The sequence below is a fragment of the Cyrtonyx montezumae genome, unplaced genomic scaffold, assembly GCF_038088225.1.
Source record: "Cyrtonyx montezumae isolate F1298 unplaced genomic scaffold, pur_monq_1.0 scaffold_35, whole genome shotgun sequence".
Taxonomy (NCBI): Eukaryota; Metazoa; Chordata; class Aves; order Galliformes; family Odontophoridae; genus Cyrtonyx; species Cyrtonyx montezumae.
This window is the reverse complement of record NW_027072040.1, coordinates 242,409-257,331: the sequence shown is the minus strand read 5'-3', so window position 1 is coordinate 257,331 and position 14,923 is coordinate 242,409. Positions and strand designations below refer to the sequence as shown.

Below are 14,923 nucleotides of genomic sequence, written 5' to 3'. Positions count from 1 at the left end.
TGCAGGAAATGCCTTTTGCGTGTGGCTCTGCATATCGGGGAGCGGAGCCGCGCCTGCGCCTCTGCAACCTGGGGGGCACCGCGGGGCAGCAGCTCTGCCTGGGGGGGGGGCACCGCCGGCGCTGAGCTGGGGTGGGGGGGGGGTGGGGGGGGAGGACCATCCCGATCCCATTGCTGTCTGTGCTGCTCGCCGCCCCACGCCGTGTGTGTAAGGTCGGCACGCTGAGCCGTGTTTACCGACGGCATCTCCTGTTGCGTGGAACTTTGTGGTGGTGCTCGTTGGCAATGTGCTCCCCCCCTCCCCCCCACCGCCCCCACCCCCAACCCCCCCCCCCTTGGAAATGCACCCGGCTGCTCCATACCGTGTGGCATGATGCTCTGGAGGGGTGATGGGATGATTATAGGGGTGGGGGGGACCCAAAGCTGCCCCCGTGCTGCTCAGCCTTGTTGCCCCGTGCATCAGGTGGTCCGTTTGTGTGCAGGAGATATAAAAGGGAAGGGGGGAAAGCGGGGCTGAGAGCGCTGAAGTGAGGTTTGAAGCAATTAAGGCGAAGGGTGGTAGAGGTTGGGGGGTGGGGGGGGCAGTGGGATCTGCTCAGCGCCCTGCTCCGAGCTGGCAGCAGTGGGATGGGACGTGGTGGGCTGCCTCGTGCCACCAACGTGCTGCCACCCCACGTGCTGGCAGTGGGGCCAGAGGGGAGCTCCACTGCTGTGAGGGACCTCCGTGCTAAGAATGGGGGGGTCTCTTAAGGTGGGGGGGGACACCCCCTTCCCCTGCTGGTGGCATGCATTTGGGGAACGTGCTCGTTGAGATGCAGGGATGTGACCCTATGGGCAGTGACAGCAGCATCCCTGGGGGACGGCAGCATCCCCGAGAGCATCCCCTGAGGGTCACAGCCCTGCAGAAGGGAGCGGTTGGCGTGGTGCTGGGGTGCGTGTGAACTTTTGGGGTCCTCTGCCCATAAGGTGTCCCTCCCCATCGTGGGGTGTGCGTGTGTCCCCCAGGCGCCGCGGGGACCCCATAGCCCTGGGCACAGGGAACTCTTTCAACGCAGGGAACCGGCGGCTGCCGCTGACTCAGGGCCTCCCCAAACGGTTCCTATTTTTTGCACCGGGGACAGGAATATTTCGCCGGGAGGATCAAAGCAGATGGAGGGATCTGGGTGATGCCGAGCAGACACCCGCTGGCTCCAGGCATGAGTCACTGCGCCGGCACGGCTGCTGGGGGGGGGACGGCCGCCCCCGGCTGCTGGGGGGGGGGGGGATGGAGAAATGGGGCGGGGGGGGGGGTCAGCATCACTCTTCCTCACCGGCCGCAGCGGGGCACAGGGGGACAACCTCCTGCCTTCCTCCCTCCTCCTCCTCCTCCTCTCCTTGCCAGCCCTAAATTCGGTCACCATGGCAACCGTGTCAACCACTTTGCAGCTTCCCCGCGAGGATTTGCCAAGGGGGGGGGGGGGAAGGGAGAGAGAAGATGGGGGCGGGTGCTGGGGATGTGGGGACATTGCCTTGGGGACAGCAGTGACACTTCCCCGCTGCGGGACGGTGCCAGCACGCTGTGTGCTGTGGGAGCAGCACCGTGCCTCCTGCCTGGGGGGGGCTGGGGGGCTTATTTCCCGACCTCCCCCCGCCCTGCTTTTGCTCCCTCTTTCCTTTCCCTCCTTCCTATAACCCCTTTATCTCCGGCCTAACCCCGGCACATACTGATCCTGGGGACAACTTTTGGAGCTCTACAGCACTGCGCCCTTCTCCCATACAGCAGGTGCTTCCTTTCCCCCCCCCACCACCTCGCTGTTCACCCCCCCATTGTTTGGCACCGTCTGCTGGCACCTGCAGGGCTGCTCCTTGGCATGGCACAGCAGCACGTGCGTGGGCACAGCACTGGGGTGCACCGCCAGGGGGTTGTGGGGGTTGTGGGGGAACCAGGGGAGGGGGATGGGGACAGGGCCACCCTTTATTTCCCTTTCTTATTTTGTCTCGTTCTGATTTTCTCGCTTTCTGTTCTTTTTTTTTAATGATTATTATTCTTTTTATTTCATTTTATTTCTTCATCACCAGCGTCGGGTGCCTGTGACACCTCCGTGCCACCAAATACCAAAGGCCACTGTGACCCCCAGCAGGGAACCAAACCCCATCGCGTGCCAGGGGGAGCTCCACATCCCCCTCCCCCCCACCCCATCACCCCCTCCATGAGTGATTTGATCACCATGAATTAAATGGGTGCAGTCCACGAGGATGCGGGGAGCCGAGCTGCTCCGCTCCGGAGGGTTTCTCTCCTTTCCCCCCTATTCCTTTTTCGTAATAACGTTTTAAAGATGTTTGACATCTGTAACAAACAGCTGGCATCCTGTTATGGAAGAATGTCCTTTTATTTCCGAGCAGGTTGAACTGTCATTAATAGTATAATTAGGTGATTATCGGCGTACAGCAGAAAACTGCTTAATTGCACAGCCAGCTTCGTGAGGATCCCGGCTCCTTTATGGCCGCGTTCGGTGGAGCCGCCTGAAATTTCCTCGCGCCGTTGTTTTTCCACATTGATTATTATTTTTTAATGCCTGTGACAGCTGTAGGAGCGTGGCAGGCAGCACTGTGCCGCCGGCGAGAGGGGTGCGAGGGGGGGGGGGACACCCGGTGCTGGCACTCATCCCCGTTCCCTCCCCCCCACCCCCTTCTCCCAAGGGGATTTTCTTAACCCCGTGTGTGCTGGTGGTGGGGAAGGGGATGGAGCGAAGTTGGTTGGTGGCTGTCCTCACTGCTCGCTGCCGTGCCCATCCCTGTTCCCACTCCTCTCCCCATCCTCATCTCCATCCCCGTTCCCATCCAGTCTGTCCCCATTCCCATCCCCAGTGCCATCCCATCCCCGTTCCTGTCCTCGTCCCCAACACCACCCCATCTCATCCCTGTCCCCAGCCCTAAGTCCAACCCCATCCTGTCCCCATCCTCATCCCATCCCATTCCCGTCCCTGGGATGTGGTGCTGTCAGCAGAGCAGATTTTCTGTGCCCGCCAGACAATAGCGCTTTGTATCTCCCCCATTGCTGCGAAACACACTTGTTAGCGCTGCATCTTTGTGCTGTAAATTTCCATGGAGTAATTACGCCTTAATTTATGATAATCCAGGGTGGGCTCTGGAGGGGGGTGAGCACCAGTCAAGTTGGGAAGTTGTCGGCCCGGCCCCGGGGTCCCCGTGGTTCCCCACGTGGCTGGGACAGCACAGTCACATCCTGCGTGCAAACTTCTCCTCTGCCAACGTGCAGAGCCAGGAGGATGTCCCCAGGCCTGAATCTGAGTGGGGACAGAGCGTGGCACCCCCTGGATGCTGCTCGTGGTGTACAGTGGGGCCACGTGGGTATCGCTTTGCAGCCACGCAGTGCTTGGGGACACTGCCCAAGGAGAGGTGTGTGGGTTTGGGTCGTCCTGGGATGCCGTGCTGTGCCATGCAGTGCCGTTCTGTGTCCCCATGCCACCAGCATCACAACCTGCCCCCTCCCCTCCCTGCAAGCCATTGAGGTGCTGCAGCACTGCTCGGAGCGAGGGGGCTGGATGCATCCCCCTGGGCCCCAGTCGCATTCAGTTGCTCATCCCACCTTGGTCTGGAGGCCCTGTTACCCAACAACGCAGGAGCTCTTTTCCCTCCTCCTTCCAGGCAGGAAAATCGGACAGTTTGGTGATTTTCAAGAAGCCTGGAGGGAAGGAGTGGAAAGAAGCACAGGGAGGAAGGGCTGAGGGTGAAGCAGGATTGGAAACGGGGAGCTTCCCAGGCTTCATGTCCTCCTAAAAGCCCTGGAGGTGTGTCCTGAGCATCGCTCCCATAGGATGAAGCAGAGCCAAACGAGGACCTTAGGATGCTGGGGATGTGATGCCCACCTGGTGCTGGACCTGTGCCTGCACCCTGGGGTGTCCCCAAGGATGTCCCCACGGGGGGAAGGGGGGGTAAAACCTCAGGGCTGCACCCCCCACACCTGCAGCACCGCTCCCTGTTCAGAGGCAGAGCGTACCGAGTGACATTTGCCAAGCGTAAAAATTCAATTAATTCCAGCAGGCAGATTAAATATAAGTGAATTTTAATAATTTGCTCTAAAGGCTGAGGATTACTGTAGGCAAAAAATAAAAAAATAAAAAAAAAAGGGAGGAAATGGCACGCGTGGGGGCACCGGCTGTCCTGCACCGCTCCAGCACGTGGGCACTCATCACACTCAGTCCTGGCACAGGGTTTATGGAGGGGACACCGGGAGCCCCTCAGTGCTCTGTTCCCCACTGCTTTTGTGGACGTGGGGCAGTGCACCTTGCTCTGTACCCCCAGCCGTGCTCCTGTTTTGCTGGGACCTCAGCAGCAGCAGCACGCTGCGTGCCCAAATGAAATCCCAGCGACGTGGGGGCACCGATCGCTGGCAGATGGCAGTGGGAAAATGAAAAGACACGCAGTCAGTTCCCTATTTGCCAGCGTTCGTTTCTTATCCCGGGGTAAAGCCTTCCCTCTGTGCCATCTGGGTGCTCATAAAACAGCAGTAGCAGGGCTGGTGTGCACCGGGCCCTCTGCGAGCACGGGGGTTGTGTCTGTGTGTCCCCTGCAGCGTGGCACGGCGCAGCACAGCAGTGGGATTGATGGGATTGATGGAGATTGCCCGCGACCTTTGCTAGGACAAGAGGTATTACCATTAATACTTCTGTATTTCCTGGTTTCACACGGTGCATAAATCTCCCGTGGAGGCAGGCGGGCAGGGGATCTGCCACGCTGCGATATTAATACGCCTCAGCTCTTTGTTGAGCAGCCAGCGGGGGCCAGGGGTGCTGGGCCTTTTTGGGGTGGTCTCCGGCAAGTGCTGGGAAATCATCCCCCCCCCCCCCACTTCTGGAGCTTATCACCGGGGTCTGGAAGCGATGGGGCGGCCCCGCAGGGATGGGGATGGGTTATAGGGCACCGTGCTGCAGGTTGGAGCTCTGCGTGGCTGGGTCAGCCCCTGAGCGTGATAAAGGGCGATGGTTACCCTGCACTGAGCTCCTGCATCCATCCCAGCTCACAACCCAGGGCTGGCTTTGGCCCCAGCCCCTCGCCCTGCCCCGCTGCCCCCTAACCCTGCCCCATAGCCCTCGGCGCTGTCCCCTTTGCCCCCCTCCTGCCCTGTGCAAGACCCAGCCTGCGTGAGAGCCTCCGCTCCAATTTTATTCGCTCTGCTCCAGCCCATTTGCATAATCCACATAATCACCCTGGTTTTAATTGCCCACAACTCTGCAGAAAGATCATGTGGTTAAGTGGTAAATCATAATTAGATAAATAATTGGCTTGGCCACAGCAAGCTGCTTTGTTATACCTGCCATCTGCTGGGCAAGGGCTTCTCGCACCGAGAACAATGCGCTGCTGACAGCAACGCGGGCGCTCCTGCAGCGGGGTTGGGGTGCAGGGATGGGGATGGGCACAAGGCTGGGAGGTGGCCTGGGTGCTCTGGGCCATGCCTGGCCCCGGCTGGTGCAATGCCCCACAGCCCTGTGCAATACCCTGCAGCCCCGTGCAGTGCCCTGCAGCCCCGTGCAATGCTTGGCTCTGACCCATCCAATGTCTGGTGGTGCCCTGCAGCACCATCCGTGCAATACTGAGCAGTGCTGTGCAATGCTTGGCTCTGGCCCACGTGATGCCCAGTGGCACTGTGCCATGTCCTGCAGCACTGTGCAGTGCCCACCTCTCCCTCACATGATGCCTGGCAGCTCTGTGCAGCTCCCAGATCTGACCTGTGCAATGCCCAGGGATCCCTCTGCCCAACCCCTTGCAGCCACTTTTCCCCCAGAGCAGGGAGCTTGCTGCTCCCCTTGGCTGCTGAGTGCAGCTTCACAGCTGCAGCTGTTTGCATGCAGCCCCTCCCCAGGTGCTTTCGCTTTAAAAGTCCTTATGCTCACACTGGGCTGTTGCTGTGGCATTGCAGGTGAGGATGGAAATGGGCACATGCAAGGTGGGGGGGGAGTGGGGAGCATCATCCTTTAGGTGTTTGCCCTTTGGAGGAAGGGGAGGTTGTGGCAGTGCCCTGCTTGGGCTCAGCTCTGCTGGGGAAGAGCAGGGAGGGCTTTTAAAGCACAGCTTATTGGGGGGCAGCTTGTAGGGCTGCGGCTGGGGATCAGTGCACACCTCGCACTGGTGGTGGCACAGCTCCGGCCCCTCTGCCTCCAAACGAGCTCTGATTACTTTGCTTGTTGTCGTTTGCCAGATCAATGAGCCATGGAGCAGAGATCGATGGGAGTGCACGGGCTGATGGCACCGTGCCGTGCTGTGCTCCCATCCTACAGGATGCTTCTGGCCGTGGGGACCCCTGTGGACCTGTCCACCGTGGGGCTGTCTAGGGTGGCCCAAAGTGCTTTGGGGCATTTAGGGACACTGGGTGCTCTGTGGAGATGGGCACCTTTGTTTTGGCTCGTTAGGAAGTGGTTGGGTGCAGGAAGGCTTGGGAGGAGGGCAGGCTGAGCGGGCTCCAATCAATCAATTAATTAATTAATGGAGCGTGCAGAGCTATTTTCATGAGGGATGGGAAATGTGCAGCAGCTCAGTGGGATGACACATGGCCAGGGGAGGACACGGTCCTGCTGCCTGCCCTGTGCTGCTTGGCTGCTGCATTAAGGGCCCGCCATCCCTTGCCCACGGCCACGGGGGCCACTCCAGTGTGCCCAGCATCCCACGTGGCCGCCACCAAGCTTGGTGGCATCCTGCTGCCATCACCACCAGGTGCCTGTGCCACGTGTCCCACACCATGCCCTCACCCCCTCTCTGGGGCTTGGCACAGCACGTCCTTGGGATGTCACCTCGTGCCTGTCCCGTTGTGACACCTCCATGGGGTTGGGGACACGCCGCCCGCTCTGGCTCTGGCTGCTGCGTTCAGGCAGTGCCGGGGCTCCACAATGTGAGGCAATTAGCATGGAAAATGTATGCAAAGCAGCTGTTCCCCGTGCGAGGCGTGTGCAGCTGGAGGCCGGCTCCAGATTGGGAGCAGAGGCAGTGAAAGGAGAGGAAGTATCGCTGCAGCCGGGGTTAAGAGGCAGAGCAGCAGAACAAAAGCCAGAGCGGGCGGTGGGGGCCTTAACCCCTTCTCTGGCCTCTGCTGGGACCGCCCACAGCTTCCCCATCCCTGCATCCTCCTCTGCGGGGCTGCAGCTGCACCCACACGAGCCTCATTGCTCGTGGCACCTGCTGGCAGCCTGAGAGTGGCCCTGTGATGTCCCCGGTGATGTCTGTCGGTGCTCCCAGCAGCCTCGAGCTGCTCAGCTTCCCCCCCCCCCCCCCTCCAAGTGCTGGCTTCACCGATGGGAGTGCCAGGAGTGCAGGTTGGGTCGGTCCGCGGGGAGGATGCTGCGCCGTTGGGTGGGTTTCTTGTTTTTCTGCTCCATTTGCCAGGGGCTGGAGATGCTGCCTGGTTGTATTTGGTATTAAATTATTAGTTCCAGCGCTTGTGCACCCATGAGCCCTCAAAATAGCTGCTTTTAAGCAGGCGGCTGGTGCAGGTTGAGTTCAATGGCAATCTGCTCTGAAGGGTACTTCATGCTCATTAGGGGCCTTTCAAGGTGCCTGTGCATTACTGGCACAGGGGGACAAAGCCGAGGTGCTGAACCTGCCAGCGCTGTGCATCCCAGCAGCCTCCTCCGAGGGGGATGGGGACGCGGGGGATGCGGTGACACTGAGCCCCAGGATTGTCCCACATCCCCCTCCCTGTGTGTGCGCGCTTCTCTCCATCCTCCCGCTACAGCCACCAGAGCAGGAGCAGGGAGGTGGCACGGGGGTCCCTTGTGGCACTGGGATGCAGCAGGGGGCAGGGAAAGCAATGGTGCAGGAGTGAAGTGAGCCCCCCCACCCCCCCCGCGGTGTGCTCTCTGGTCCCTTGTGGTGCCAGCAGCCTTCCAGCAGCTGCCTCTGGTGCTGCAGCCAGCTGCCTGCTGCCTTCTAGTGGCTGCTGCCACGCGTGTCCCCACTTCCTCCCAACGCGTGTCACCCCAGCCCAGCCCTGACCTTGCAGCAGGCAGCATTTTGGACACATCCCTTTCCCCTGTGCCACCAGCACAGAGCGTGCACGCGTACCCCACCCCCCCCACCCCCCGCATCCCTCCATCCCCACCGCCGTTGTGTTGGTTTGGCTGCAGCTGCAGCCAGACTGCTCCTGCTCCTGCTGCCAAAAACCCGCCAGCGTCAGCAGGAGCGGGTGGAGGAGGGTGGCACGCGCCCAGCCCCGAGGTGTGGGGTGACCCTGCGTGGGGATGGCCTTGGCCACCCCGTGCTGCGCGTCCCTGCGGTCCCCACGGGGCCGGAGGAGGTGCGTGTGCCCACTGCAGAGCCAGAGGTTTCCAGGGAGCAGCGGTGCTTGCGTGGAAAAGGGGTGGGGGGGTGGGGGTGCACCCAAAAAATCCACCCGCGCCATCAGGTTGTAATTAGAGAGCGCGGAGGTGGCAGGGCCAGGTCTGGTGTCTGTGAGGAGCTGGGGATGAAAGGGAGGAGTAATTACAGAGCCCGCGGGAGGCAGGAGAAGCGCTGATTAGCACAGCATCGCCAGGCTTTTATTGGGGGAGGGGGGGGGGGCTGTGTGGGGGCCACCAGGCAGCAGCGAGGAGCTGCGTGGGGTGCTGGGCCCTGTAGGGCGGTGCTGTAGGGCTGAGTGCTGCACCCAGTGCCCCCTAATTATGGGGGGGGGACAGTGATAACACCCCAATCTCACCGGGGGTCCGCGGGTTGGTGCGAAGCTGGGGTGTGCCCCCCCCCTCCCCTTCCCTTACCCCGAAGTCCTCACGCTGGGTTTTGATTCCCAGCTGTTCACGTAATGAATTTACATGAGCCCGTCGTGTCGACAAGGCGGCAGTCAATGGCTGAGAGCGGCGGAGTTAATAAATGCTTGGATAATGAGGGCAGAGGGGAGCGCGCGGCCGCCTCTCCCGGGGCCGGGGGGGCAAAGATTAATCCACGCTGAGTGGCACCCGCTGCCCCCCCCCCTCACCCCAACCCCCCCCCGTGCCCTCCCCTGCTCTGCCCTGGCTTCCTCTCACCCTGCAGCTGGCACAGGGGGCATTGGGGGTGACTCGCACCAGTGTGGCCACCGTGTGTTGTGATGGGACCCCCTCCCCCCACCAAGGTCTGCCCACCCGGGGACGGGGGCTAATTTTAGCCCAGCATTAATGATGCTGCTCATTTAGAAATCTATTTTAAGGGTCCTGACATCAGCAGTTGCTGTTTTTGGAGGTGGAAAGCCCTGGAGCGCGTGGCTGGGACAACTGGGGAGCGGGGGGACGGGCACCCCGATGGGGTGCACTGTGTCACGCCCGTATCCGACCCCCCCCAAGTCCTGTTGTGCTTTTGGGTGCAGTGTTGGAGATGAGGTTACAATGAGGAGGATTTGGGGTGCAACAATGGGGATTTGGGGGGTGTGCTTTTGGGGATTTTGAGGGCCTGGGGACGCGGTGTGGGCGCAGCAGTGGAGATCTGAAGGTGTGGTAGTGGGGGTTCGGGTGTGATGGGGTGCAGTGGTGGGGATTTGGGGTTGCAGTGGTGACAAGCTGGGGTTGCACTGCAGGGGACCGGAGGCTTTGGGGTTGCTTTGCCAGGGGGGGTGCCCACATCCCCACGTTTCCCCCCCCCCTCTTCCTTGCACCATTATGAGCGCGGGCACGGCGTGCCGGATCAGCGGGGCCATGTGATGCTGGCGGCAGCTGGTGGCCCCGTGGCAGCTTGTTTGCTGCAGGCGAGCAGCCCGGGCGTGCTCGCTTTGTTCCATACGCTGCCGCCCCACCGCCGTGAGCTGCACACCGTGAGCACATGGGGGGGGGGGGGCTCTGGAGGGGGAGAGGGGGGGGTCTGCGCCCCACTGGGTGCCCCTCGCTGTTACATGAGCTCCGGGAGGGGGGGGTTAATATGGGCTGAAGGGAAAGTGTTTGCATTTCTGCTGCTGGGTGTGTATGTGGGGGGGGGGGGTTGCGTATCCTGGCCGTGCCCACCCCGTGCCAAGCTCCCGGTGCCGCTGACCCGTGCTGCTCTCCTTTGCAGGCATGAGCCATGAGTCGAAGTCGCCTTCCCTAGGAATGCTCTCCACCGCCACTCGCACCACCGCCACCGTCAGCCCCCTGACCCCGTCCCCGCTCAACGGCTCCATCGTCCCCAATGGCAGCCCGGCGGCCAGCAGCACTTTGTCCGTCCAGGCAGCGCCGTCCTCCAGCTTCGCTGCCGCCCTACGCAAGCTCGCCAAGCAAGCTGAGGAGCCCCGAGGTACGTGTGGGGCTGGGTGGGATGGGAACGGAGGGGAGGCCCCCCCTTTGGGCCCCCACCGATCGTCACCGTGTGTCCCCCGAGCCGTGGGACGGCCTTTTCTCGCTGATGTCTTTTCTCAAAGCTGTGTCTCGAGGGGGCAGTTTAGAAATTCAATTCAGCCGGAGTAATCCAAATGCCGTATCATCCACTGTACCCCGAGAGAAAGTCTGGTGAAAGCGCGGCACGGAGCTCGTCCTCGCCCCCTCCCTCCCCTGCTCCCTCCCCTCTGTGATCTCGTTTTTCCGGAGGCTCCTCGGATGTGTGCTTTCCACAACAAACCCATGCCCAGAGCAGGGCAGCTTTAACCAGGAGCCCTGCGGCAGGGCACGGGGCAGGGAGGGGTGCACGGTGCCCAAGGATAACCCCGGATCCCCTGCCCTGCCCGTCCTCCATCCTGCCCCGGCGCTGCTGTGGGGCAGGGCTGCAGCTTTGAAGGGGAATGTGTGTGGGGTTTCAGAGCTGCTTTGTGAGCACACAGCGTTTCTCCATGATGCTTGCCCCACCGGTTGCCCCTTGTCATTACCCAGACCCCTGGCACAGCACGGTGCAGGCAGCTCAGCCCATCCGGAGCACTGCTTTTTGCTCAGTTCCTTGGGGCTTCCCTCACCATCTCTCTCTCTCCTCGCTCCTGCAGTGCTCTCCCTGTGCAGCCTTACCCAAATTCCTGTCCCAGCAATGCTGTCTCATGCTGAGCAGCCGCATTCCCCTCAGGTTTCTCCTCCCTCTGCTGGGCTGTGTGTAACTACTGCACAGCTTGCTCACACAACCCATCCTCCTCCCCTCTCTGGGTACCTGAGTAGCTCATCCCGGGGGTTGCCATACACGTGGGCTGCAGTGCAGTGCTGGCTGTTGCTGTGGTTTCCCTCCTGGGAAGCCAATCCTCATCCCATTTCCCTTCCCACGGAGCTGGGAGGATGCTTGGCTGTGGCACATTGAGGATGGGGCAATGCCTTCTGAGGGCTTTTCTCCGTGGTGCTGTGGACCAGAGGTGCCTCGCACGCGTGGATCACTCCTGCAGCACATGGCTTTTCTGTGCTTAGGGACAGATGGGGACACGTGTCCATCCCAAACAGGTCTCACTGTGGACAGGACTCCCACCCATGGGTGGGGTCCTGCAGCACATCTCACATTGCTTCAGGGCTGCATCCATCCCCATGGGATGGAGCAAGTGACAGAGCACCCCAAAGCTCAGTGCCTGGCCGGGGCATCCAGGCTCATCCCTGCCCAGCTCTGCCCGCAGGGTGGATTTTTCCCCTTTTGCTTTCTTCTTTTCCCTCCTCCTTCAGGGTCTCAGCTGTTAATTACATTTGCCTGTCAGCCCCAGCTGCTAATCTGCTATCGCCGAGCGGAAAGCAGGAGGTCAGAAAACAAAGGTGACACCATCACACTGTGCCTCTTGTCATCTCCAATCCAGATTAGTTTCATTGACTAACTCCTGGCTGAATACCGCCAGTTAATTATAACGATCACAAACCCTCCCGTTTAAAGCCACACAGCGAGAATTAAGGTTCTGAAGTAAGACTTTAGCTTCATTAATTGCCGGGCTCATTGTGATGGTATTGATTGTTAACGCTATCGCATGGTGAGTAATGGCTTCCCAGCTCAGAGGGGATTAGGCTGCTAATTGTTGTTGGCCTTGTGCTGACAAGATAGACTTCAGTGGGTGTCAAATCCGTATCGGTGCCTCCTTTGTGGCGGGCAGCCTTTCTCTCCCCGAGCTGCACTGCTCTTGAAATGAAAGTGATTCGGAGCAGCTTGGGAATAATTAATAAGGTGGTGTGGCCGGAGTGCTGCTGCCCCACTGAGCATCCTTCAGGGTGCAGCTGGGACATCCCTGCTCCCTCGGCGTCCTGCTGCTGGGTGTAACGTGCTGAGGAAGAGGAGGGGGATGCGTGCAGGGTGAGGAGCAGCCAGCTTGTTTGCACACCCGAGGGAGGTGGTTGGCACGTGCAAGGCCGCAGGGTCCGTGCCTGGCTGGGCAGAGCTGTCACCTCGCAGGCCGCCCCGTGCCGGTGACCTCTTGCACTGGCCGGTGGCCAGTTCTGCTCCTTGCCTGGAGATTTGTGTGCAGGCAATTTGCAGCCGGGCTCCGCCTGCCCCAGTTAGCGTGGAATTGGTACTGCTGCTCCAGCTTCTGCTTTTCTCCACGCGTTGCGCTCTCCGCCTTCATTCCATTTCAGAGGGTTTTATTTTTCCCTTGCAAATACCTCCAGCATCCCCGGGGTGGGTGTAATTTCAAATACGGATGTATTATGCAAATGGAGCCAAAGCTTTGCCCAAGGGTTACGAGGAGCAGCTCGTGCATCCTCGTGCCGGCGTTGGGAGCAGCCCTGCCTGGCACCGCTTGGCACTGGGGCACGGGCTCAGCCCTGGGGGTGATGCTCACCCGTGGTCCCTGGGGTCTGGGCTGGGTCGATGGAGGGCAGTGAGCTTGGGTTTCCCCTTCCTTCTCCATGTGGCTCAGCTGGAGGATGGAAATGAGCCCCTGCGTAAAAGCTGAGCCCCGCGACTACAGCAGGAGGATGGGTCTCCGTGGGCACGGGGATGGCTTCACCTGCTGCTGCCCCCCCCAGCCCTGTGGAAGGGGGAGGCTTTTGGCCCCTCTGACTGCTGCCTCTCTCCCGCTGTGTCCGTTCCCCAGGCTCCTCGATAAGCAGCGAGTCGTCTCCCGTCTCCTCGCCAGCCACCAACCACAGCTCACCCGCCAGCACGCCCAAACGTGGCCCCATGGGCCCCATCATTGTGCCCCCGGGGGGGCACAGCGTGCCCAGCACGCCGCCCGTCGTCACCATCGCCCCCACCAAGACGGTCAACGGGGTCTGGAGGAGCGAGGGCAGGCAGGTACGGAGGGGGGGGACCCGTCCCCAAAAGGGACACCGGGCTGGGGAGGTGCCAACCGTGATAAAAGTGCCGGGAGCTGCTCCCCATCGTGGTGCCACGGGGGACTGTGCCCCCTTTTGTCCCCTCTGCCACGTCCCCAGCCTGCCATCCGGAGAGAAGTGGGGAAGTGGTGGAGGGTTCGGGGAGGGGGGGGGGGGTGCAGAGAATGACGCGCCGGCTAATTAAGAAGCATCGTTAGTGCTTCTCCTCTCCTCTCGCATGTTGCAAGCAGATTCCCGGGGGGATTATGCCACTTGGAAGGACTAATTAAACCACAAAGCGGAGAGGCGAGGGGAGGGGATGAGCAATACTGGATGGAGGGAGGAAGAAAACTAACCCCCCTCCCCTGCGTGCACGGAGGGGTTCGGGGTACCCGGGTGCTGCCCACCTCACCGAGCCCTCCCCTGCCCCCATCCCTGCACGCTCTCCTGCTGCTCCCCGGTGACCCCAGTGGAATATAGGTTAACCGAGCGTGCTTTATTGTCTGGCAGAGCTGTGCTTGCAGCGTGACGCCCGGAGCTGGGGGAGGTAATTAGAGCGCAGCCTCACACGCACCGCTCTCGGCACAGGCTGCGGGGGGACGGCCTTTGTGCCGCCTGCAGTGACCTTGGGACCGTCCCCAGTGGATGGCCGGGGTCCTGCAGCCTGCCCCGGGGTCCTGCAGCCTGCCCCGGGGTCCTGCAGCCTGCACTGTCACTCCTTTGATAGGAGGAACGGTCTGGTTCACGCTGCTAGGACTCAGCCCTCGCTGGCTCAGCCCCTGTAACGGGGCTGGTGCTGCCGGGTGACCCCAGGGTGCCCCCCCAAACTGGGGTCAGTGCGAGTGCCCTTCATCCTGGATGGGAATTGACTGCCCTGACTGAGGGATGGGGTGCTGCCTTTGGCTCCCCCCTGGGCCGGCCCTGCGTTTTATGGCCCCTATCAAAGGGCCACCGCCGGATTTACACCGGCTGTGCCGCTCCGGGCGCCGTAGGTGTCTGCATCCTCTCAGTGATTAATGGCTCTGGAGAACAAAGCTGCCTGTAAATCTGCGGGCAGGTACAGCACGTCCTGCTGTCAGCCCATCCCCGGTGTCAGCACCCCCGTCTCCATCTGGGTGACCCTCTGTGCAGCCCCCTGGCCCCATCCTTTAACAGCGTGGTTGTAGGGATGCTCCCCACCGCCCCCTACCAGCCAGCTCCACCGTTCTGCCCCTTTGCCTTCCAGCAAGAAGCGGGGTCACGAGGCAGCAGCAGCAGCAGCCGTGAGCGGCTCATCTCCGAGCCCACTCTGACACAGGAGAAATCGGGGGGCCCCACGGTCCCAACGCACCTCCTGGGGACGCCCTACTCCTTTGGGCTGCCTCCCAGCTCCGTGGTCCAGGATTCCCGCTTCCCACCTCTCAAGTGAGTTGGTACGGGGGTGGGGGTCAGGAAACGTGGGGATGGAGGGTGTGGGATGCGGGGTGTGGGTGTGTGAGATGGGGGGTGGGATGATGTGGGGCGTGGAACGCAGACGGTGTGGGAAATGGGAAGATGGAGGGTGGGGGTGACATCACCCTGACGGTCACCGTCCCCTTTCCCCACCAGCCTGCAGCGTCCCGTGCACCACGTGGTGCCCCCCAGCGCCGTCACCGAGGATTACCTGCGCAGTTTCCGGCCCTACCACACGGCTGAGGACCTCCGCATGTCCTCGCTGCCACCTCTGAGCTTGGACCCGGCCGCGGCCGCTGCGTACTACCACCCCAGCTACCTGACACACCACCCCTTCCCACACCCGGCCTTCAGGTGGGCACCCACCCT

At 61.5% G+C, this 14,923-nt stretch overlaps 1 protein-coding gene across 1 annotated transcript in view; it reads left to right on the top strand.

Moving 5' to 3' along the window:
- The window catches only part of GSE1 (Gse1 coiled-coil protein), a 78,219-nt gene that overhangs the window by 55,915 nt on the left and 7,381 nt on the right, over positions 1 to 14,923 (top strand). The window contains 4 exon segments of the mRNA XM_065745382.1: positions 10,002 to 10,220; positions 12,904 to 13,103; positions 14,349 to 14,527; positions 14,711 to 14,908. Coding sequence (XP_065601454.1) covers positions 10,002 to 10,220; positions 12,904 to 13,103; positions 14,349 to 14,527; positions 14,711 to 14,908 — 796 coding nt within the window.